This window comes from Aquila chrysaetos, chromosome 2 (genome assembly GCF_900496995.4).
Source record: "Aquila chrysaetos chrysaetos chromosome 2, bAquChr1.4, whole genome shotgun sequence".
In the NCBI taxonomy this organism is placed as follows: domain Eukaryota; kingdom Metazoa; phylum Chordata; class Aves; order Accipitriformes; family Accipitridae; genus Aquila; species Aquila chrysaetos.
Genome location: NC_044005.1, coordinates 28,305,926 through 28,331,366, shown reverse-complemented (window position 1 = coordinate 28,331,366; position 25,441 = coordinate 28,305,926). Strand labels below are relative to the sequence as shown.

The 25,441-nt window shown below is 39.5% G+C and overlaps 1 protein-coding gene across 4 annotated transcripts in view; it reads left to right on the top strand.

The window, feature by feature from the left end:
* Window positions 1–25,441, top strand: part of MIPOL1 (mirror-image polydactyly 1) — a 195,291-nt gene that overhangs the window by 155,886 nt on the left and 13,964 nt on the right. For all 4 annotated transcript variants that reach the window (XM_030033201.2, XM_030033183.2, XM_030033194.2 and 1 more), the window contains one exon: window positions 16,638–16,859. In XM_030033201.2, coding sequence (XP_029889061.1) covers window positions 16,638–16,859 — 222 coding nt within the window. The remainder of the gene's footprint in view (window positions 1–16,637; window positions 16,860–25,441) is intronic.

Genomic DNA, 25,441 nt, shown 5'->3' with positions numbered 1-25,441 from the left:
TGAGGGTGCTGCTGATTGGAGCAAATAAAGTCATGGTCTACTACACAGAATCCACCATTGTGTGTCTCCCGTCATCAAGAGAGCTATATTTATGCAGGTTTTGCCACTTTCTTCAGGCTGCTGTATTCATTTTTGAGAGAAATTTCTTGGCTCTGATAATTTAAGTATTTTTTCTTCATGCTCAACATTGTTGGTTCTTACAAGCTTTCAGGATTAATTACATGTGTCTGTACCATTCAGTAGACACCCGGACAAAAACACGGATCACCACAAAATAAGCTTTGAGATGCCCAAATTGTTTCAAGAGTTAGAGAAGGAAATAATTATGGCAATTGTATAAAATTTGTTCATAAATGTTAACATAAAAGCTGTAACTGCAAGGGATCTCTCACTTTTCAATGTAAATTTGTATTCAGTGCTGGCTAAACTAGACTCGTACGTGCAAACAGTATCTGCCCAACAGCCAATAGCCTAAACTATAAATACAGTAGTTTATTTGGGATTTGTTTGCTTGTCTTCTGTATCTTTTTTTTAAAAACAAAGTAAGTAGTGAAAAAAAAGAAAGAGGGCTCATTTGTCTTTTGTGTTATTTATTTGTTATATATTTATTAGTATTTCTGGTGCTTGCAGCAGGAAAAGAAATCCTTTTATTTCATTTATCTATTCTTTTAAAATAACATAGTAAGAAGTGTTGGGTAGAAACAAAGTGGAGTCACAGTTGGATATTACTGTTACAAGATAGGAGATGACAATGGTATCTTTTCAGTGTATCTGTTATCTGTGGTGTCGTTAAACCTAATGATGTGCTAAATAATAAAAGCAGCCTTATCACATCGCAAGGCCTTGAATTGTCTCGAAGTTTCCATGCCTGTGGGTTCCCTTTGGCTTTTGGAAAGGGTTTGGAGTCGGAAGAAGCTGCAGTTCAGAGTGCGTTTATGCAATCAAAGCTCTTTAGACAGATGGCTGCTAGCACTCCAAAATGATTAAAATATGTTCCAAGCAACATCAGTCTGTGGGCTTGGGGACCCAGCCTTTCATTAGTCAATAAAGGGTCTTGCGTTCTTGAAAATGAAATCTTTAAAAGCTAATAAGGCTGCTGGTTTGCTCTGAGCTCTTTCTTTGGATTTGCAGTTGTGGATTGGACTTGGGCCAGTATCTGTCCAATAATACGAGGCTTTAAAAAAAAAAAAAAAAACTGGTTACAAGAGGCCTCCCAGCAGATCTGCCTGTTAAACAGTGTGGCCAAGATTTTCAGTCTTGGATACGTAAGTATAGGCACCTGAGTTTGCGCTTAGGGAGGTGGGAAGGGATCTGCAAGTGCTCCTTTGGAAAGCCAGTTGCTCACTGGAGCATGGTTTAACTATAGGCACCAAAGTTTGATCATTTTGACCTGTACTATTTTATTTTTAAATCCCTATGGGATGACCCAGGAGCATCTCTAGAATACTTACAGGGTACCATAAGCAAGATCATTAAGCGAGTTTTCCAGAGCTTCTAGAAATTGGTAATATTACTTACAGCGTTCCTGAGTGTTGTCAGTGCTTGCCAAATATGAATGTGCCGTAGTATAGTTTGGTGTTACAGTGCAGTTGGGTTTATTCTCTTGTCTACGCCCAGCCTGTGAGAGGTAGCAAATGGGGGCTTGTGCAGATGTGAGGTGTCTGTAACCTCTGCATGTCTATGTGAGGGCAGCAGCAATAAACATCTGTTTAAGGAGATGTTAGCAAGTTCAAGCCTTCTGTTGCTTTTTCCTTCTTTCTCTGACAGAGGAAAAACAGCTCTTACAATTTGTAAACTTCTGAACATGAAGTGTTCTTGCCCCGTAGACTCTTTCCACACAAGTCTCAAAATCTGAAGATATGTAAATTCTCTCAAAAATGCCTCAAAGTTTAGCCTACTGCTGTAGAATGTATTGTAAAACAGATCAGAGTTTTGACATACACCAACAGAAGAAAAGCAAGTCATGGTGATCCCATTAGCTCAATGTGATCCCATTAGCCAAATTGTTCAGCCTCTCTTCTTTCACCTTGGGAACAGCTCTCGCATTCCTTTTGTCAGGACTTGATGGGACTGGCAACTGAAGTTCTTCCCTCCACGCACCATAGTTACTCAGAGAATGTCATACTCCATTTCTCTTTCCTATAGTCTCCCTCTGAAGGCTTGCCTGTGCTTCAGCTTGAACAGCCAGTGAATTTTACTCGTCATAAACATAGGCAGGATGTTACTGTCTTTTGGTAAATGTACATCAGATTCTGGATTCTGGTTATTCTGGCGAGCTGATTTTTGTTTTTATTTGTTGTAAAATATCTGGTTTGTGTGTCCCAAAGTTTTTTGTCCACCATCTAAACAATCTTTTCATCTGCTCTGCTCTTACATATGACATCTGAACTGGGTCTCATTCTCCCTAGCTCTAGGCATAGGTTTTTGACTATGAACTCATTTTCCCCAGAGTAGGCAAAACAAGACAAAGGTCTACACTAAAAGCTCAGGACATAGTGAGCATGCCTGTTTCTCTTAGTGTCTCCATTTCTGGAGTTCCTTGTGAACAGGTACATTTACCTTGGACTTAAGAGTTCTCCCATTGATTTAAGTGTGCTCTGAAGTGGTCCTGTTACTTTATCTCTGTTACTGTTCTGCCTCTTAAAATTTAGGGAGTTGACCTAATCACCTAAATGAGTCAGAACTTCAGGGTAAGGAGATGCCCAAAGCCTTCATCAAAGTGTTATGATTTTAAGGCTCAATAGATCACGAAGAACTAGCACTAGGAAAGGAAACTATAAAGAACAGATTCACAGTATCTTGGGAGCAGACAGAATTTCTCTCCATAGGAATTATGTCTCTCTTTGTATCTCCTAAGGTACCAGTCTTCATATTAATCACTTTTCCATCTACTCCAGGGAATCACATAAAGACTTTTATTAAGCAAGCCAGCATCCTACATAGCCTGTGTCACTTCTTTTTTGGTTCATTTTTCTGAGCTCTTCAGAAGGTCCATTTCCAACAATGCATGTAACAAGAAAGTGCTGCAGATGCTCCATCCATATACTCAGGTCTGAGGTTTCCAGAGAACCAAGCAGGACTTCAAGAGCGACATGAGTCTGGAGAAGTAGATGATTTTATACATGCTGCTAAAGTTGTTGTGGGGGCTTCTGCTTTGCATATTCTGTTTTGTCATTGTTTTCATCTGGAGTTGCAAGTCCCTAGAACTTGTAAACACCAAGTCCTAATGGTCTCCGTTTGGGGAGTGGAAATGAAGGGCCTGTTTTGGAATGTTTTTTCTTTGCCTCTTGATTCCTGTAGCTGTAAGGCATGAATAGTGCTACTCATGTATTTTTTGGAAAATACATTGATTTAAGTTTTCATTATTAGATTCTGCTAAACATTAAATGGGGTAAACCTAAATTTATCACAGTAGCTATTGTATTGCAGCAGTCCTTCTGAAATGCGAGTACAAAACTGCCTTTTCCAGACACTGTGAGTGCCCCATTAATACATTTAATGTTTAATGACCAACTGTTTCTCCTGCTTCCTCAAAATTACTGTAGTTAGTATTCCAAGGAGAGAAAGTAGCTTTTTATTCTGGAGAAGACTGTGGCATTCATTGCTTTGAGTGAGAAGGTAATCTCAAACAGTTCATAATATTTCCTCTACTAAAAGGCAGCAAGAATTTGGAAACCTTTGAAATAAGGATGAGGCTGCAAGAGAGAAAAGAAGTATCTGCTTTCCAGGTAGGTGAGTCCAGTTGTTGTATTAGTTCGGGTAAGGGGTTGTTTGGGGTGGTTTTTGGTCAAATTAATGAATATATATATATAATTTCATTGTAGAAATGTTGCAGAGTTCCTTCTTTCTGTTTGTAACAGTGCAGCTTTTATGACTGGGGGGAAAAACCTGGTTTAGTGAAGGAGGTGTTGAGCCTGCCAAAGTTGATGGAGGTGAATTTGGATAGCCATTTAGTGTGGGACAGCTAGATGGGAACAGAGAAGAATGTAAAATGAGTAGATTGCTACAGATGTATACTTGCCAGAACAAAACAGGTAAATTGTTTGCGAGTTTAAAGACCCTGAGTTTGCAGACTTAAGTAAAGACATGGCTTTAAAAAAATCCAAGGAGATGTTGGTATAATGATACTTCTTTTGAACATTATGCTGGAGGAAGGTTACAAGAATGTCAAACACTTAAAAATGATTTTTACTCAACTAATGCTTCCATAATGGACGTTAATACTGTTGACATTACTCATGGATTGAATGCAAGCAATTTAGACAATAGATAGTATCAGGTGCTAATAGATCAAATGTAATTACTGTTGATGAAATAATTTTACGCAGTTTAGCAAAATCGTTTCAATTATTCACTGTAAAAGAAAACATTAAGTAAAAGTGAAAATACTAAGCTTTCTCCTCTAGGGGCATTATATGCATTTCTGAGTCATATTTTTTCTTCATAGCAACCTTTCCTCTATAACAGCTTCCAGTGCAAGTTATTACAATTCTTTTTGCATAAGATAGGTCATGTGAAGTTCAGCTGTAGGTGGGGCCACTGTGGTAGATTGGGGGACAGTCTTAATAGATCCGTTTCATTAATTAAGTCATGCATTTTTTTATTAACAAAACCTGTAGGTCAGGTTTAGCCAGCTGGGAGCCATTCTTATGGTTGTTATCTTTGTCAGAAGGAATATTGTGAAAATAAGGAATTACTGTACGCGCTTTAACTCCTGATTAAACAGAGGAATGACATCCGCTCACCCGCTGTCCGTGAAAAAATAACTTAGGGGCATATCATAGGCTTGATTCATAGGTTCTGATCTTGCATATCTCATTAAGGTAAAAACTCTACATTGCATTCAAAATTTACCCTGAAGGATTTGTGTCATACCTATCCCATGGTCACTGAGGTAAGCAAGATTAAGGCCAAAATTTCAAACATCGAGATTTTTATTGTTTCTTTTTACTCTTGAAGGAACTTTTTCTTCTTGCCCCTCTTTTTGGATGTATAAAGCACTATTTTCTTGCATTCTTTCTCTTCTGGTGTTCCACTCCCAGCGATCAGGAGGAAGCAGTAAGATTTCCAGGAAGTATTTAGTTGTACCAGACACCCAGAACAGTGTAAGCACCTACTGATGGCCACAACCTTTAGCTTCTTGACACAAATAAATTCAAGGCATTCTTTTACTAGGCTTTCTCCTGGTCCTCAATGGGAAATGCACTATGATTTCTACTACCATTAAAGGAGATTGAACTGGGAGGAGCTTTCACCAAAGAGGAAGGAGAAGTGCTGCAAATTTGTCCCTCACCCAAAGGAGTGGGAAGAATGATGGGTAACAAGGTTCATATTACCTGATTTATCTTTCTTTTGCTCCTGAGCTAGGCAGGTTCTTAATGTTATCCAGGCTCACATAACATCACATTCTGTTTGTTTCAATCATATTCTGTAAAAAGGACTTCCATCCCAAGGTCTTTGGTGGAGATACAGAAATACTTACTCTTCCATTTAGCTCTTCTTCCCCACTGTCTTTAGCAAAAGAGTCATATATTATTATACTTCTACAGTTGTGACAGTAGAATGAGGACTATCGTGATGTGGGAATTTGGTTCTCCCTCTTGAGCAACGTTACTGCTCCTATCAGAGGAGAGTATAATATCTGTTGAATGTGTCTAAGCACAGTAGGCATTATTCATGCCAATAATTATCTTGTCCTGTTCAAAAAATAAATAAGGAATTGAACAGTGTTGAATTCAGTGTTGGCTAGATTTCACAAGAGCTTTCATACTCATTCAGTTTCCTTGTCAGGTCCTGAGAAAATAATTAATTCTTTGGTTCAGTGCAACCAATACATTTCCTGCTACAGGATTTCACTTTTACCTGCTGGTTATGGAGAAATGATATGCTGGCAAAAAGAAAAAGCTGCGGTTTTTCTTGTGAACTCCTGCTTCATAAAGTTAAAAATGTTGTTTTCCTCTTCACCGAAGCTAAATTAAAGTGCACAACTATATTCTTTTACAGATTTTCTTTCAGTATCCCAATGGTCAAAACTCATGAGGGTAAAGAAGGAGAGAGGTGAGGGAAGCTGATTTAGAAGTTTTAGGATACAGAAATCAATTCAGCATCTGTTCGCAGCCCCTTTCAACCCCTACACTTTGGAGCTCTCTCTTCACTGATTTTTCTCTGGCAGCCACCTGTCTAATCTCTCACTTTTCAAGAGGTGTGTGATTCGGCTTCCAGTCAGTGGGCCGTATCCAGCTGATGGCCCCTTTTGCCTGGGAGGAAGCCAAGAACTTCTTCTGAGGTAACAGGGATCTTGGTGGCCACGGCAGCTCAACAAAGCACAGGAGGCTGCTGTCACTACCTATGCCCCATGCTGGCGATGGTGGCTGAAACTGCCTCCTTGTGAGAAACTGTTGTGTTTTTTCTAAAAAGGTCCCAAACCTGCGTCTGTCTGCTGAGGTTAACCAGGCTGATGTGCATTGCCAACACATGCATGCTGTTAATTAGCTCTTTTGCGTCTTTCCATGAATAATAATTTGCACTGAGACCTGAACCAACGTCAGGGCCTCAGGTTTCCAGATGCGGCACATGTAGGTAATAAGCAGCAATCCTGGGCCCCCAAAGCTTAGAATTTAAAGAAGACAAAAAGCGAGGGAAAGGCACTTTACTCCCAGTTTCAGCATGGCAGGCTGAGGTTTGCATGTTGTGACTTGCTCAGTACCACACAGAAGACGTGAAATAGAAGAGGGAATTCAAGACAGAGCTCTGATCCCCAATCCACTAAATCATTCCCTTAGCATGCGTCCTTGTTTTGCGTTAGGGAGAATGGCCCAGACAAGTCTGCCCAGTTGCTTCAGTAAGCATTGGTACAATAGGGAAGCAGACTTCCCCTATATTAAATTTCCCAGGCGTTCCCTTTATCATTTAAGCCATCATTTTAACTGCCTTGTTTCATAGCGCTTAACTGTCCAAGGAGCTGTATGATTTATATGAATAAGGGTTTGGCAGCAGCAGCTAGGTAAGACATGGCTTACTGAGTAGCAATACGTTGCCATTGTGTCATTTAAGTGGCTTTCAGGAGGTGACTTGCTAAGTGTGTACCTGCACAGCAATCCCCGAACCAACTGCATTTTTGTATGGGAGAAGCCATGATAGGTTTAAAGTAGACATTACGGGCGTCTGGAGGAAGGTTTTCAGACTGCAGCACATGCAGCCCTCCTAGTGACTCACCAGCCATTGCAGAGTGGCACGTGTCGGTGTGCACAGTACCAAGAAGTGGGGGAAGCATGTGCTAGGCACACTCACCTAGAGTTCATCAGTGTACCTCACTTCTTGGCACACTGGTGACCACAGCTGGGTATGTGCTGGGAGCACAGGACACCTTGTTTGCTCTTGGTCAGAGTTGCTCAATACTTTTCAGTAGCACTTTTGAGAAAGATCAGACAAAACTGTTCAAATACTCTCTGTTTTATTTTCCTGGGGCAGGGGGGGAAGTATCCTCAAATAAAAAAAAAGGTTGGTTGGTTTTTTTAAAGTCATTCGAAGATTTTTAACCAGCTGAATCATTCAGCAAGAAAGTAATGGCAAGAGGGCCGAGGCCCGTGTGGTTCCCCTTCCCAGGTCACTCACACTGAGGGTTTCTAGCTTTAGGGCTACTCAGCTCATCCATGAGATCATCCCTCTCTCAAATTCCATATGTATTTGGTTATTCCATCTTTGAAACACGTTTCCATTCTTTCTATTTCTTTTAATTGCCTTCTCCTGGAGAGACTCTTCTCTTCCATCTACTCAGCTGGATGTTCCTGGCCATGCTGGAAGGCAGGGCTGGCTTCCAGCCCTGGGTCCAAGACAGCTTTGTCTCTTGCTTTTCTGGTTCAGTGGGGGAGTTAAGCCAAGTGATCACAATAGCAAATCAGGACAACCATAAAGTTCACGATCATGTCTGATTTATAAAGATAACATTGTATTAAGTACAAGATATTTTCTGAGGTTATTAGTAACAGGCTTTCTTCAGCCGGTCATTGCCGAATGGTGCCATGTGCTTTACTGCTTGATTCATTTATATGTCTTTAAGATTTTAATTAACACCGTTTTCATCAGAGCCAATTAGAAGTGATTTGAAAACTCCAGGCTGTTCAGTTTATCTCTGCCAGTGTTTGGGAATTATTCCCATGATCTTTATTTTTGAAATATATTGAATGGCATCAAGAGCACTAAAGAGGCCATTTAAACACTGGGGAAAAAAAATAATGCTTATACTTCTGGGAAAACATTTATGGTGATTCACATTTTGGAAACTGAAACACTATCAATTTTTATTCCCAGATTATTTTCCAAGAAAAAGCTTGGATCCACTGCTGAATCAGTTTCTTCAAAATACTTAGGCTCATAGTGAAATTGGATCATGCAGAGAAGGCTGGAATACTGTGCTGGGGGAGGAGGTCAGGAGACTCCTCCATCCTCCATCCTGTGACATTGGCACAGAGGGATGGAATAAGCCTACCTAAGTCTCTAAGGAGACATTCGGATCCTACCTGGGTGTAGCAGAGGGGTACGCGCACTAGATGTTAAAGGATCAGGATAAACGTGTTTCTCTGTTTAGTGATCTACATAAGCTGCTTTGCACAGAAAAACAAAAAATGGAAAAATGCTTAATAAAACTCATTAGCTGAGAATATACCCACTTGAAGATGGGAATATTCATTGTATGGGAAGAAAAAGTCTCTGGATCTTAGTGTAACTATTTTAGAGGTGGTTTTTCCCCTGGTGAAAAGAGGCTAAAAATCCTACACCATCTTGATGTGAGTGAGAGCTAAGAATTTTACAGAAACCGAAGCCTTGTAAGAAAATCTCAAATGTGCACTTGTATAACAGGTTTTGAGCAAGTCTGGCACAGTATTTACTACTACAGTATAAAGGGCTGGGTTCCTTGATGTATATTTCTAGTTGGCATTTTATCAAGGAAATAAACTTTGATTTTTCTTTATTTTGTGACATGCAGATTGAAACTACATTTTCTCTGTCCAAAGCCTTGACTTAAAAGCATTAGATCATTAAATTAAGTGCTTTTGCATAAGACTAAAATTGTAACTGAACAAATTATTTATGCAGAGAGAAGCAAGATAAAGTTTCTTTCAAGAGTTCTTTAACATATCAGATTGATAAGAGTCAAAACACCTTTACTGCCATTAAATATTTACCAAGACTTGGCTTTTGGAAGAGGGGCAGTTCAGTGCAGTGTGTTTGGCTCCATGCAATGCTATTGATTAGCTATCAGGAGGACATAGTTAATGGGTAACTGGAGGTATTACAGAGCGCTCCACATTCTTGTCAAGTCTTTTCTCTGAAGATGACCTAAAATAAAGTCAGTTACAACTGGCGTTCACCCTGCGACAGATTGCACAAGCTCACCTACGGTATGAACAAAAGGTTCACAAGAATCAGTTGACCAGGGCTTAAGCAATCCTTTCTAGTAGTTGTTGTCATCACTGCTGGACTTTAGAACTGCACATGTTTACATTTAATTAGAAAGAACACACAGTTTACATCGCACAGTAGCTATCAGTATCGAATCAGAATTGATTTCCGCTGTCTTTCTCAAATGACTGCTTCCTTCAGACTAATTAAAAAAAGGCACATAACAAAATGACTCATATAAATTTTAAAGCAAAGTAAACATTATTCCCTGGAGACAAGAATAAAAGTCAACAGCACATAGTCATTACATTGAGCTTCTTTTCAGGTGATTCTGATGCCTGCATTATGATATATATGAGTCCTATCAGATTTATTTTATATAGATGTATATATGGATGTATATATGAAGTACCCCTTTGCACTGAGTGGACACTTCGCTGACTGTTTCAGTTTTGAGGGTCAGGATTCTTATTTGTTTCATCTGAATTGTTGTGGTTGATCTAATGCAAGAAGTGATTCACTAGTATTACTACTTTTTGCAGAAGGATTTTGTTCATTTCAAATGAAATTGTCTATGTGTAGGTCACCCATGTAAAATGGAAGTCAGAAGCCATTATCCTTACCAGTAAGAAGCTGCAAAGGAAACTAAAGGCACAAACCAACTTCATGCATAATTTCCAACAAAGACATCTCTATTAGATTTTGTTAGTTATGCAGGCAAATCTAAATTCAGACTAGGGTGACAGGAGATGTCATTTAAAAATCCTAGCAGAAATGCCTGACTCTTGATTGTGCACATTCTTTGTCATCAAGGAAGATTTGCATGGGTGGCATTTTGGAGAGTAAAGGTTCAAGCCAGCAATTTACCGGGTACTGTCAAGTCCGTGGGAGCTGAAGGGGTTGCAGTCCAGACCAGGCAGACCACACCAGGTAGGTGCGTGGAGCTGTAGGAGCTGATTCTGAAATGCCTGCTCAAAAGGCCTGATGTTCATTTATGCCATAATACCCTGGTTTCCATGTAAGAGACGGTGTTCAGAATGAAGCTTTTGGCAAGGATCATCAAAAAAAGGAAAAAGGTAATACATGCTGCATCTATTTTCTACCTCTGTTCGTTGGTATACCACCAGCCCTATTATTTTAGCACCCAACCAGACGTATAAAAAATAAGCCGCTATGACCTTTAGGACAAGATCCTCCATCTCTTTTCCACCAAGTTTGTGTTTCTGCAAATCCCTGACATAGGCAATTTCCCTGCTGGGCCGCAGCCAGAGTCACTGGCTCTACACCACCCACGTACACACCCCTTCAGTGATCCATGTCAAGCGAGTGGCCTCCAGCAGCTGGCGGAGAGGCGCAGGGGCTGCCGGTTCAGCCCGGGGACCGGGAAGGTGAAAATACCTCTTGTCTTTGAGCCGGCCGTGCCCCTCCTGCCTGCCCACTGCCCGTGGCGGAGCCAGGATCTGCTCTGCCCCTGCGACGGATGCTCGCGCTTCCCGGGGAAAGCGGCCAGGGTTTTGTGATACATGGTAAAACGTGGAGTTGCTGGCATCATCTTAAATATCCTTTGTATTCAAATACTGAGGTCACTCTTGATGACTTGATGCCAGTTCTGTCTTCGATTAATAGATAAGGTTCCCTCTGTATTTGCAGTGTAACCTAAACAATCTATTACTGTAGGGAATAACTGCAGTATTACAAATACTACGTTAAAGTTATTTTGTTAACTAAAGCCATTGGCAAATATTGAAGAATGGCCAAATCATATGAATTGGCAATAAAGAACAGAGAGAAGATAGCAAAATTCTTTCTTGTAACTTCTAGTATGATAAAGTAAACACCCTACAAAATAAAATTATTTTTAAAATTTCAGATTAATTTTACTTAGTTAGAAGCAAACCTTCAGGGCTGGATAGTTGTACTCTGTGAATGCTTAGGTTAGAATATGCTAACACAGCCAGTTCTCTGTCAAAACATGACAGGAACATTTTACAGCAACCTTGGTTCTGGGAATAACATGTAGTCTAGTAAAACTGTGAAGAGTATCCACAGTAGTTGCTGTTGTACTGAAAACATTTGTGGAAGAAATTTGAGAGCCTGTGAATCTGTCTTGCAATTAACACAGGTACATTGTGGAACCATGAAGATGTGTAATTAATGTTAACATGTATCAAGTAATATTCAGGATTAAAACATAAAATCTACAGTAGTCTCTTCTGTAAACTCAGATGCACTATATCTGAGAGTTGATGTATGTGTGAAAAAAGCTAATGCTAAATTATCATTTTGCAGACTCTAATTAATCAATTAGAGATAGCAGAGACCCCAGCTCTAGGTGCATCATGTGCTCAGGAAATTCAGGTGGATTTCTTAGCTACAAGCTATTAACTGTGGGTCTGTGGATCTAGCTGAAGAGGATAGTACCACAGCTGCAAAAATCTCAAAAACGCTTCCTTCTACTCATTGGTATCATGTATGTTTTGCTCTGTTTCAACCAAACTTTATTAATCCAGAAACTATTTTGTGGGGGTCCTGGACCATTTGATCGTGTGGTGAATGTGAGGATTGATCAGTGGTGCTGGATGTCGTGTGTGTATCGCTGTCATGTGAGGCTGTGCTATCTGAGCGATTTGCCCAGTGGCTGCATAAAGTGAACTGGAGACATTTGATTACTGTGCAACTCCATAAATGAAGGGTTTGTAATGGACATATGATTTCCGATTATTTCTGGTTGAGAGCACATCTCAGCAGTCCTTCAACTTCAAGAAAGGCTCAGATGATTAAATCATATGCCCCATGTCCTTACTACCTCTCCCAAGCTAGTCACAGGGGAATGGTGTGGGTACTGCAGTGGTCCTGGAGAGTGAAAATGAGGCCCAAAAGAAAATGTTTGCTGCTTGGCATCATCAGAAGACTGTCTGGGCTTAGTTTTGTCCTAAATTCAGACTGTGCTGCATCTAACTTAGCTCTTTCAACAGTGATGGGTCTTTTTTCAGTAGCAAAGCTCAGAGCACCTTGCAAAGGTAGTATTGTGATTGCTCTTTTTTAAAGACTAGGAGACTGAGGCCCAAGGAGGAAAAAAGTGTTTGTTGAAAAACAGAAGTTCTAAGGTGGATGATAGTCATTTCAAGCTTTCACCATAGATCATGAACCTGTGCTTGAATCATTTAGTGTCCAGACTGTTTGGACCCTTATACAGGTGCAGGTTTCTCTAGATTGTTTCAGGAGAGAAGGCTGAAACTCAACCCATTGCTCACTATTCACATGTAATTGAGTTTGGATGGTATGGACGTGCATGATCAGTGCTAATCTGTCAATACATTATCCTGTAAAATCCTGAGGTTATATCACCAGCCACCACAGAGAAGAAAATCAGTGGTGGGCTCTGTTCAATGAGTGCTTATCATTGGATTTGGTGAGAGGCTAGAAAAGAAAGAGGATGCCTCAGCTCATCCTAGACTAAGAACGCGTGGGTACATGCCACACGAGAGAGCGACACTCTGTGATGGACTGTGGCAGTGCAAAGGACATACTGTGCATTACACGCAACACGCACTACTGTTGTAACGTGTTCTGTGGCCTGTGCGCCACAGTCTAACACAGCTGCTGCCTTCGGTTAAGTTACTGAGACGTGTTTGGGTGGTTGTACTGAAGAGAAAACACAGTCCTCTTAACTCGTGTAATTGCAGATGAAGGAAGGCTAGTAAAATATTTGTCTTTGGTAGGGCAATGCCATCTAGTTACCAGTCTACCAGCTGTCAGGCTCCTGACTCACATGTAGTGCAAACTTGACCATTTTATATCCTCCACTTTAGAGCAAAACGTCAAAGTCCTTCTAGGTCTTATGGGGATTTTTTTAATATCGTCTTATTGCAGTGTTTCCTAAGAGACCCTTTGAGGTAGTATTTTCAAGGTATCAGTGCTGCCTGGCCCTTGAGCGCACTTGGCGGTATGAAGGGACCCTCTTCAAAGCCATCCTGAGTGCAGGCTGAGGTCTGAGAGGTCTCCGGAACTTGAGTGTCAGAAACATTTGTGGTGAAAACCAAGGTCAGACCTACATGCCTTTGGGAACATTGGCTATGTTTATCACTGGGGTGGGGGAGGAGGGAGGGGACGGATAGGGAATGTTTGTTTTTTGCTGGGTTTTTTTTCTTTCTTTAGGTGGAAGGTTTCTCTGTGTTGTTCAGTAATTGCTTCAGGTGGAAAATCATTTCCCACCTTGCAGCAAAAGTATGCCTGGCAAGGAGAGAAGTGTTATAAGAGCAGCACTTCGTACAGTTGATTTTCAGCCAAAGTCAAGTCCTTCTGGGAGCAGTTACAACCAGTGAAATTTTTTAGCAGGCTTGAAGCCACTCTGACTTTGAGGGCTGAGGAAACCTTTTGCTATCTGCAGGAGCTGCGTAAGTGACATGTATGTGACTTTTTCTTCTGCCTGGACACAGTTAAGTTGGGCCCTTGAAGCTCTCAGACCCAAGCTGGAGCAAGAAAGGGGCCGTGCTGCCATAGTAAAGCAAAAGGCTTACTATAAAGAACACGTGAATTACTTAAATCAAGGAACTGTCTGAATGCTTCTGTGACCCATTCTTCAGGCCTAGAACTCCCATTTATTTTTTATTTATAGCATCAATATTCTTTGAAGAAATAATTTTCAGGACATTAATGAAGGAATTTCAAATTAGTAAGTATCAAAAGGGACTAAATAAAAGTATTTCAGCAAAGCACATATTGATGGAAATCTGGCAATTGCATGCTTTTGAAAAAAAAAAAAATTTAAAAGATCTATCAGCCACAGTGCCTTTATCTGGAGGAATCACACTGGCTACAAAATGTATACATGTTAGAATCTATTGATCACTCAGATGCAATCATTATGAGTTAAAACATGTGATAGTGTATTGCATACTGTATTGTTCATGGCCAGTCTTTGAGAAGAAGCCTTGTTGTCACCAAACAGGGCCAGTATTTTAGAATCTAAGTAAATGACTATATTTTTCATATGTTCTGGAAAAAAAACTCTCAGCTGGTGTGAACAAGTTCGAATATTTAGGCTATCCTCTTTTTTTTTTAATCAGGGACCCATATAGTCACTGAACAGTTTCGCTTCTCATCTGTCTCTTTTTTTCTTTTAATCTTGCTAGGTGTTTAAGAAGCAGGCAGCAGTGGTATTTCGGTAACCTGCTTTCAGCATTATTTGCATACCTTTGTGTTTTTCCATGGTGATCAATGCTCGACCATAGTGGAACTTCAGTCAGTAAATTTTATGTGCAACTGTTAAAGTAATTTTATTTTTAATGAGTCTGTTCTAGGGATTTTAATGTCCCTTTATAAATATTTATATTTTCAATATGTCTTCATTTAATTGAAAAGGTTCTTCACATTATTTTCAGACAACTGCAGGTAGTAGGCGTAATGACATATCAACTCTCTGACCTTTTAGCTCCTGGATTTCTGTTAGTTCATCCACATTTTGCTTGTCCATGTATATTATATTTTAGTTTGTATATGATTTTCCTCTATGGGCTGTTGGAACAAAGGGTGTTTTCCATACAAACACCTTAATAAACTGGAAAGGAAGAAAATATGTTATTGCATCCTAGCAGCTGTCATGCAGACTGCGTCTTGAGTATTGTAATCAGTGCGCACTGCTACTAGAAATCCACACTGAAATAATGTTTGATATTTGCACGGTCATCAGTCAGAGGGATGGTCTCGAGTCCTATTCATCAATACAGGAACAGCTTCTAATATTCATGAAGTTGTTTTAAGATTACTTCAATTATTTATTTAAAAACACTGCACACTATGATATCCTGTTGCCATCACTTTTGTTATAAATGTCTTCCATTAATTTCTTCTACTACCAGTGTCATTTTCCACTGGTGTAGAATTCACCAATGAATTATGGCTATGAAGAGATGGGAAGCAATCATAATTCCATGGAGAGCTTGCTGGTGCAGGCTCCTCCCCTAGTAATCAGCTATTAATGTGATTTCTACCACTGCACTTTAATAACTCAAGCAGCTGGCTACCTACTGATTCCTTGGGAAATAATTCCACAGTCAACAGACTTCATTGAGAATTTTTCACCTGATGCACCATCATCTTTATTCTCCTTTTTCCAATTTCTTCTCATTATTTATAGGCAACCTGTCTGTCTAATATCCTTCTTTTTGCTTATTATCCATAGCTACTGTTAGCCGATCCAGGCGTATTTATTTCTTTTAGCTTCATGAATCTATTGCCTTAAGACCCTATTCATATTCATTTTTAATTTCTGATCTCCCTTTGATTTGTTCAGAACTTTCTGGCACACAAATACAAAGCATGTAGTACTGTATTCTGGTTTGTACAATGAAAGAGTATTATTTTTGTGCTCTAGGATTTGGTATCTCTATGAATATACCTGAAAAACATGCGTAAAACTGAATGGGTTGAATATACATCCATGGCACTTCAGTGTGAAATAGATGGTAAACATGTCTACTTTTTGCCTGAGTGAAGCCAAAACAGTGGGTCAGAGAGGACCTTGCAAGAAATTATGCTTGAGGACACTAGGTTACCTATCCCTGTCTACTATAGAGAGGCTATTTAAGGCGTAGTATATTCTAGTACAGGTGTTACCAGCTTATTTAAAGCAGCATCAAGTAATATTTTAAGTTTCCTCTCACAAAAATATTGACAAAAGACCTTTAGAATTGGTTAATGTGCAAATCATCCATATTTCTAAGTAATCCTGCTGCTTTAATTATTTTAATTTTTGCATTGTAGCATTTTTATTCCTTTCATTATATTGAATAATCTGCAATTTTGCAAATAAACCCCCTGTTGTTGGTGTATCTGCTTGCTAAAAGAGAGCCCTGTGTAACACGAGTTAATAAGACGTCAATAACTTACACTGATTAATTCAACTTCATGTAAATCACACTAACAACTTTTTGCTGCAGCTCAAAGGTGATCAGGAAGATGCTACAGCTGAAAAATACTGCCTTTTCAGTTTGTGTTGAATAGTGTTTTGACTTTTTAAAATTCTGGTAGTTGTTACATACTTCCAGAAGAGCCTTGTGGAAACAGGATGTTCTTTTTGTTCTCTGTCACTTTTGAAATAAAACTTGTTTTGGTATTAGTGCGTGTGGATCCGTATATGGTAATATTAAAAATATTAATTAAACTGAGTGTAGTGTTCTTGCAGCTCAGCCTTAGACTGAAACTTAATAACGCGTATGATTTTGTTTTCCCAGCTTATACAAATCTTTGTCTGAAGGAATGAGTCTGAAGGACGAGCTTAACCATACTTCTGAAGGTGGACTGCAAGGCAGGGAGGGTGTTGTGACCCTTACCTATCGCCAGGTTGAAGATCTGGCAGCTCAGCTGCAGCAAGCTCGGTCAGAGCAAAAGGACACGGAGCTGAAGCTCCAGAAAGCCCTGGAGGCTTCACAGGAGGCCAATGAAAAAGTTCAGAAGTAAGTCACTTGCCTTCTTTCAAGAAAAAGTGCAGTTGAAAACCAAATGAAACGATGTTTCTTTTGGTATTTTGTCGATGAGTGAAAGTGTGGCGGTACTCAGAAAAAGTCCTTTAAAACGATTCCTTCTTTGTCCGCCATTCAGCTCATTACCTACTCAGTGTGAAGCCGATCATGATAACAGTTTTATAGTATTACGCAAGTCAGTGTGCCTGTCATTACTGTTATGGAAACTGCTTTCTACATGTGCAAGGCACAGAGAAAGTGTTTCCATCTCCTGTGAATGGTTTTCACTGTCTTTTTACCCCATGGCAATCCTATGGCAACAGAGTATTTGCTTTTATAATTGCATGTTAGAATATTAAGGTTCTCATTTTTGGTCTGTTACACATCTGGCAGGTTTCATGCCGCAGTAGATGCTGGTGGGGCTGTTTAGGGGTGGCTTCGAAATCTCGCTGAAACCAACAGGAAGTCTCTGAGTCGGTGAACGGGGATTGTATTCTCTTTCCCATCATAAGATTCCCTGTTAAAAGGTTACTGAACTCCAAAACCTGAAGTTCATCTCTACTGAAGTCCTTATTGTCATGTTTGTTATTACTAGCACACAAGCCTTTGAAAGTCTGATTGCTGGGACGTAGGCAAACGTGTAGGCAGAGCCTCTTCACAGTCTGGCACTTCTCGTCTCTGCATTACATTCATCAGCTGCAAAATACCCCTCTCTCGCCCTTCCAAGGTGGTCGATGCTGAACTGATGCAAATTTTCCTGTCTTCCCATGTTTGTCTTCAACTTAAATGTCTGCAGCATATTTCCAGAGTAGCCAGAAATTAGCTTATAATATATTGCAAGGACCTAACAAGAGTTCTTCCTGGTTAAAAAAATACATGCTGAGTTCTCCTATTAAAAAGATAAAGAAATTATATTTTTATATTTTTAGTTTATTTGTAACTACACAAAATATAGTTAAGATAGATATATATATGAAAATACATATTTTCAGTCATCTCTTTAAAACCTCCAGTGGTTGTTTGAGAATCATTCAAATCTTTATTCTGAACACTACGATATGTTTGAAACTTCAGCAGGTGCATGCTTGATAAAAATAAACCTACCAAAAATAATTACAGCATGTTAAAGAGAATATTGGTTAAACCTTTCTGCACATTGTTTAAAGTTGTTATTTCATTGCATTTTATTTCTACACATTTACTAACCATAGATATTTGAGTGAAGGTTGTTTTTTCGTTTGGGGTGGTTTTTTTAGTGAAACAGTCTTGTTTAATCCCAAGTAACCAGGATGGCTAGTGTAGAAGTGCAGCCACAACCTGAATTAAAGTGGTGATGATGCACTGCTATAGTGAAAAGAATTTACACAATTTAAGATGCTCGACTACTTGGGAAAATTTTGGTCAGGTTAGTTTTCATTATTGCTAAGATCAGACCACTGAGCCTATAGCAAAATTAAACAATTGGGTGAAGTCTTTTGACGACAATAGCATGCCCTTTTTACCAAGAAACTGTGGAAATGCTCTGTGCGTCTTCCCAGCACCCGGAGTCATCCACCCCCATCTTATAATTCAACCTGCAAACAGATTAAGCAGCTGAGTTTGTGGAAAGTGTGTTTACTTTGAGCTAAGAACCCTTGTGTGACACTATAGAGATTCCTCTGACACCTCTGGGAGAGCTACACAGACAGTTCGTACTCATCAGCAGGGAAACCGGGCTGAGAATTCCCAATTTCTTTGTAACCTCAACCGCTTCATACAAATCAGTGTTTGGCAATTAGGCAGGAACTCATTTGTTAGCTTAGTTTTTTATTTCAAAGATGTAGGATGTTCTACATTTCAAAAAGGAACTGACAATTTATAAACGTGTCAACTGAAAGGCTTCTTGGTATTAATTACAGTAGTATTAATTATTAGCACTGTCTTAAGAGGATGCTTATTGCAATTTAAAATGTGACACTACGATTCATGGCCTAAATAGGGTTCTAAACCATCTGTTTTCTTGACTTCTTTTAAATGCTTAAGTAAAATTGTATTCTGACATATGAGGGAAGTATTTTTGGCAGCTATATAAAGTTGTTTCTCAGTATTATTCAGTAAAATATCTGAATAATGTAGCAACAGTTTAAAATCAGAAGAGGAAAATAATTATGAGCTTCATTAAGAAAGAACATAATTAAAATAATTAAAATAGTTAAAATAATGTTGAAAAAGGATGGACTTTGTATCTTCGTACCGTGTAATTTATTGGCGTTTACTATGCCTTTGCTAATCTGTTCTCTGGCAACACTAAAGAATTTTTTAATATTCTTAAAAAGTCAGTGTTTGCATTCAGCATCATATGCAGAGCTTGAAATAGAGATGTAATTTCTTCACAGCATCGCCATCATGTCAGCCATTTGTGTACCCACCTGCAACTGTTGCTTTCTAAACGTGAGATCCAAGTCAGAATAGTGGTCCTGTGTTTTCCGTCAGGACACAAAGCATCTAAAAAATTTCTGGCTCCTATCCCACGTGAAACAGCAGCTGTGAACCAGAAGGGGGATATGGTGGAATCTGCTTATAGTGAACTTGGATATAGTAAAATTCTGTTTGTACTGAAGTAGGGTGAACATCCCACTTTGACTCTCTGCAGTGTGAGTAATAAATTGCAACTGTGTGCTCTTGCCTGTGAAGGTGATTCGCCATCCTAGCAGGGGTGGTGGTGTGCAACAGAAAATGATGTTCGGCGAGTGACCACACAGATTTAGCAGCGTTTCTTTGAATCTATTTTGATTTTGAAACATTAACAAGACACACATTAGACTTTTAAGAGAGCACTTTTCTAGTTTATAAAGCAAATACACATTTTAACTGTGTGGCGTATGTAAATAAATACATGTATGCGCATACATACGCAGTACCTACTTATTCAATCGGAAATTATGATGATCTGTGCGATACTTAATATTTTTAGCTTATACTCTGTAGGACGGCTATGACTATGGTTTTCTATATTTAATTAATGTTTCTAATTCATGGTTACAAACAAAGAATTAGGACAGCGGTGCAGAATTCACCGGGAGTGTTGGCACAGTGCCACAGGCCCCCTGCAAGTTTGTCCTGCCAGAGAAGCCAGGAGCCAGCTGGTGCAGCCCCAGCGGGGAAATGGGGCTGACCTGGAGAAGGTGGCTGGAAAAGCCTGTGAATTAATTAATGCCTCTGCCAGCAGAGGAAGCAAGACATTTTAAAACTGTCCTTCCTGCTGGAACCTCTGGGATTGAGGAGTGGCTACTGATGTCAGTGAGATCAGAGGAGGTTATAATGTAATACCAAATCAATAGTAGCCAATTATCAGTAAAGGTTGAGGCCACTTTTGATGTGTTTTTTTCCGGGAAATGTTCTATTTTTCTGCAACAGCTTTGCAGCTGGAGTGAATTTTAATGCAATTTGTCTGTTGAGGACTTCTATTTTTTCTCACAGATTAATGATTCTAGCTCAGTAAAGTGTAGCGCTCTGCATGTGAGCAGTCCCGCTTGCACACTTACATAGCTGTATAAGGTGGCAGCGGAGGGTGCTCGTGTAGAATTTCTATGTAATCCTCTAAAAGTAAACACAAATCCAGTAAGTAGTGGTGCAATGCTAAAATATACAGGTATGAAAATAAGCATAAATGGTGAGAAACATGCTGCTTGTGCACTTTGTCGAGGTAGTTCTGACTATGAACAAAGCAAATCTAAAACAGAAATTACTACTTCATTTCTCCTTAACTGTTTATTAAAGAGACCTTTTCTCTCTATTTGGGGTTTCTTTCTTTTAAGGAGGAAGTCAGGAGAGTTACAGATTTGGATAAAATATTTCAGTGGATTGAATACATAAGAAAACTAAGCAATCTTCTGAATAAGCAGATAGTTTTATCAAAGGAAATTACTATCGCTCATAAAAGAAATACTACCCTTAATAACATTTGCTTTACCTCTTAAGGTGTGATTTTTTTGGCCACCTAACTTTCATTGTTACTGGAACACACCCTTTTTTTGAGTAGTCCTGGATTTCCCTGCAGCGTTTCTGAACATGCTTCCTCTGCTTTTGTAGTTGTTCACTTAGTTTCTTAGCTGATGCTGATAAATAAGTCGATCGATGACACAACAAAAGCAAACAGTTCTTACCAGCATTTGACATAGTTGAAAAGAATACAAAAAAATGGAAAGAAATAAGAAGCAAGCATTTATTAGGTTGTTAGAGTGCCCCTCTTGTGCAAGTAAAACTAATCTGCCTTCCGAGTACGGGAGCTGTGTGTGTTTCACATCAACGTCCAAGACGTTCTCCAGTGCTGGCTGGAGGGTCTAATCTTTCCCAGAATGATCTGAGCAGTGCAGTTCAAGAACAAGAATGAATATTTGAATAATCACACCACAATGTGAGGTGACCCTCCGACAGGGGACTGACCAGATACACATATGGATTTTGGGAAGACGCTCTGATGCTCTTTTTTAACACAGCTGTGAGAAGAATGTGGCTAAGACCCAGTAGTCTTTCTGGAGTATAGCTGGCAAAGGAAACCATGAGGAGAAGAGAATTTAACACATGGGTGTAAGAGAGTCTGCTTCATTGATGCGATCTGAGGGGAATGTCTAATGACTGGAAGAATCAAACTTGGCAATGAAAACACAAAGCTCTTTTCATCAATTCAAACGCAGACTCTAAAGCTGCAGATGGTTACCTCCAGCCTTGCCTATTCAGTGCGGGCTTGTATAAAATGGCACTTGGGCGAATACTAATAGATCAAAACAAAGATTTAATAACATAAAGATGTGGTGTTCATTTTTAAATGAGGATACAGGTCAGTGTCTCAGAAAAGAGTGAAATTAGTATCTTTATGTATGGGTCTAAAGTCTCTGGAGATTTTTAACTGCAAACATGATATCTTTAGTGTGCAGATTGTATTCAGTACAGCACAGCTATGCAGGGAACAGGCTAAAAGCAAGATTTCTGAATTATTATACTAATTTAGCCTCTTTGCAACATGCAAATGTTGTTAACTAGTTATCTCCCTTTTAAAATCACACCTACAGATATTTAGTTGAAGTATACATTGTAGCTTGTATGCGTTCAGTCACTCGTTGTAGATAAGAATGGAGCTAGTTAATTAGAAATTGCAGGCAGAAGCACTGCACAAAAGAAACAAGTTGTACATTCACCGGGACTTAAAGCTATTTGTTTTGGAGGAACCACCAAATGTTAGAGAACTCGCTTGGCTTTATTTTAAATTTGAGAGATATGTTCCTTTAATTTTCATCTTTCAAAACAATAAATATCATTTGATTTCGTACTTTGTTAGGATGTTACATTTAGATGTTCAGACTTCCCTATTAAACTAGACTGGGTTTTTTTTTACTTTCAAAACTGTATTCTGCTTAATGTCAGATCAACACGTTAACTACTGGAGACTAGGAGTACAGCTTCATAGTTATTAATAGTTTCACTGATTTGTGTCAGTAAATAATTTAGTAGATGTCAAAAGTGATTTTGCTTTTAATGAAAACCACTGTGCTGCCTGCCGCTGTGAAGTTCTGCTGGGATTGAATAGTTGGTAATCTTTTAATATCATATAGGGAATAATTTAATTGGTGCTGGTATTTTGAAATGTAAAGTAAGTTCTGGTGACTTGTTGAAAAGTGTAGATGTAGAGCTAGTTTCTTAGTTACAGCAAAACGACTTAGCTCAGTCACACTGAGTTCTGTCGCACTGAGTTGCATTCATTTGTCCCAGTTAAGGATATGACCTGTAGTTTACTGAGAAACAGATGCTGGTGGGTACATTCAAAGGATGAGGGCAAAGTGTGAAGAATCTTTTACTTGCTATAGCAAGCCACAGAAGTGAATGGTTATGAGAGTTTGTATGGAAGGAAATGGGGAGCTGAGGAAGATGACTCTTGCGGCAGTCTAAGATACCAATGAAAATTAGCAATAGTTCTGGACTTTCAGAACTGGATCAAAAGTTATTAAAGGAGATTAAATGTGGAAAAAACTGCTTGATGAGGACTGTGTTGTCTGCCTCATGCAATGATTAAAAGCAGATTATAAGCTCCATGGGGCCCATAAGAGATACACAATCTCCACGGGCGGGGTTTTATGGTGTTTAGGAAACCCACACTAGCCAGATGGAAGATTCCCAGACACGCAAAACTACCACATACCCCGAAGAATTCTGTAGAGTGCAGCAGAGCTGATGCAAAATTTCTTTGGCATGCAAGACATGACTAGGAACATGAGAAAGTCTGAAACACAAAATCTAGTAACAATCACATCATATCATATACGAAAATATTACTGTTAACTAGAGTAGCAATAACAGGCAGTGTGAATTTATTGGATTTAGGGGCAATAGGCTTGGAAGTAGTCTGCTTTAGGAATTCAGTGAGGAATTAAGAGTAATTGAAATGTGTGAAGAAAGTCATGTGTGATCTAACCAAAAGCAGTACATAGTAGGGTCAGAATTTATTTAAATACTTCGAATTCTGCACTAACGCCAGTGACTCCTCTCAGAAAAATTCCCCTCAGACTGCACTAATATGCATGGTGAAATGATGAATTAAAAAGTCTTGTAGAGATACCTGTTTGTTGCAATAAAAGAATTGAGTAAGCCAGTGAGGTTATGTGCAGCCTCAGAGAAATTCAACATCTAGAGTGAAATCAATTTTCTGGGTCTGGAGGAAATAAAATATTGAACTAGTATTCAAATCTAAGGTGAGCTGAACAAATTCAGTCACTGGTGGCATATTCTTCGGGCTGTTGTAGGTATACCGCATTTCTGTATCACTAGGAAGATCTTGTTTCCCTTGGTAAGGCTAACGTATTATTCGTGCTGTACAAAAGGAAATATATCACTTTTGCAAAGCTGTAATGAAATGTATTTTCCGCATTGGATTATATTCTCTTCATTGGATGACACGTCACTTCCCAATTTTTGAATTGCGTACTCCATGTTACAGTCCAGGTAAAATTTGCAGGCTGTGATGGAGGGGGTGCCTGATAACTTAGTACCACTAATACTAATAACTTCCCGGCCCAAATTGGAGAGGACTTGGGTTAGCACAAGCAGAAAACTTTTGACTGTAAAAATACAAAACAATCAACTTTTTGTCTTTTCTGCCTGGATTCCTTGGAGACCCAATGGGGAAGCACGTGCTGAACCAGTGTGATGCACACTCGTTGCATTGAGATCCATGCGGAACAGCATGACCTCAGACATTTTCTTTCAAAAACTTCCTCGGCATCTGTGCACCCCCACCCATTTTCTAAGTGGTTGTTTGGGAGCAGGGGTACTCCTCTGGAGTGAGACGGAGTAGAGCTGAGTTTCCTTCTCCATCTGAGGAGATCCTGGTTCATATCTCTTGTATCTCAGAGGGATGTTTTAGCCATGCAGGCTTGGTCTGGATGCTCTGTATTCCTTGCCTTGAAGGAGTACCACACAGCAGAAAATAATGCAGGCTTCTCAGATCAGAGAGCAGTGAGTAGGCTACTCACCTCCAAGAAGGGAGACCTGGTTCTGACACTTTCCTTTAGGGCTTTTCTCAGTTTTATCCAATGCCTGTTGAACATAAATACAGAGCCAGTATCAGAACACCCATCTCCCATTTTCCAGGTGAGTGCCCTCCATCACCACCTACAGAATCACTGTTTAATAACATTTCAGATGTTTCTTCTGTAGAAATTCATAGCTTCAGAAAGACAAGTAGAGAAGACTCTTCAGCCCTGGAGTGTACTGCTCTCTTGAGAAGTGACAGATGTGGGTTAAAACCAAGTTTTCCTTAGCTTGGCTGAATGCTCTAGCTGAGAGTCAGAATAATTTGTTATACTTGTTTTAAAAAGGAGGAGTGGTAGCATTGCTGCTATCTTTGTCATCTTAAAAGAAACAAGTGGCCTCAGGTTAGTTTTAGAGAAGGGCATCTTGAGGACCTCTGGACAGCTTGGAGCAAGACACTTAAAGCAAGGGGCTGAGATTTAAAAGAAAACAAAAACAAACCAAAACCCCCTATTTGGCTAGTTTAGGAGCACTCTTCTTCTTAAACTAGTTGTTGCAAATCCCATGCCAAGGTGCTGCTATGCTCTCTGTGCAGTCTGGAGCAGGAATGTGCCGGTCCAGAGCACCTGTGGAGCTGCAGATCCCGTTCTCAATACCAGAGTCCTGAACGACAGATTTGGTGATGTTCAGAATTACTGCAGCTGAGACCCTTTGTAGTACTAACGATTCATAATATCTTCTGAAGTCTTCTTTTCATTTGAAGATGGCCCTTAATAGAGCAGTTTGTGATATCAGTACCAACAGTCTCATACAGTTATAATGTGTGATATTGCCAGAGCAGATTATGGCATATCCTTCTCATGGATATTTTGGGTGTCATAAATTATAGGGAGGCCTTTAGCATCTGACGGTTTATGATCAATGCCAGGATTACGTTCAGTGGTGTACGTAACAGAATGAAGACAAAAAATCCCAACCAAAGGGAATGACAGATAAGCCTTTCCTGCATTCCTTACACATCCGAAATATCCATTGACTGCAGGGAGTTTCACGTGGATGAAGAATGCAAAACT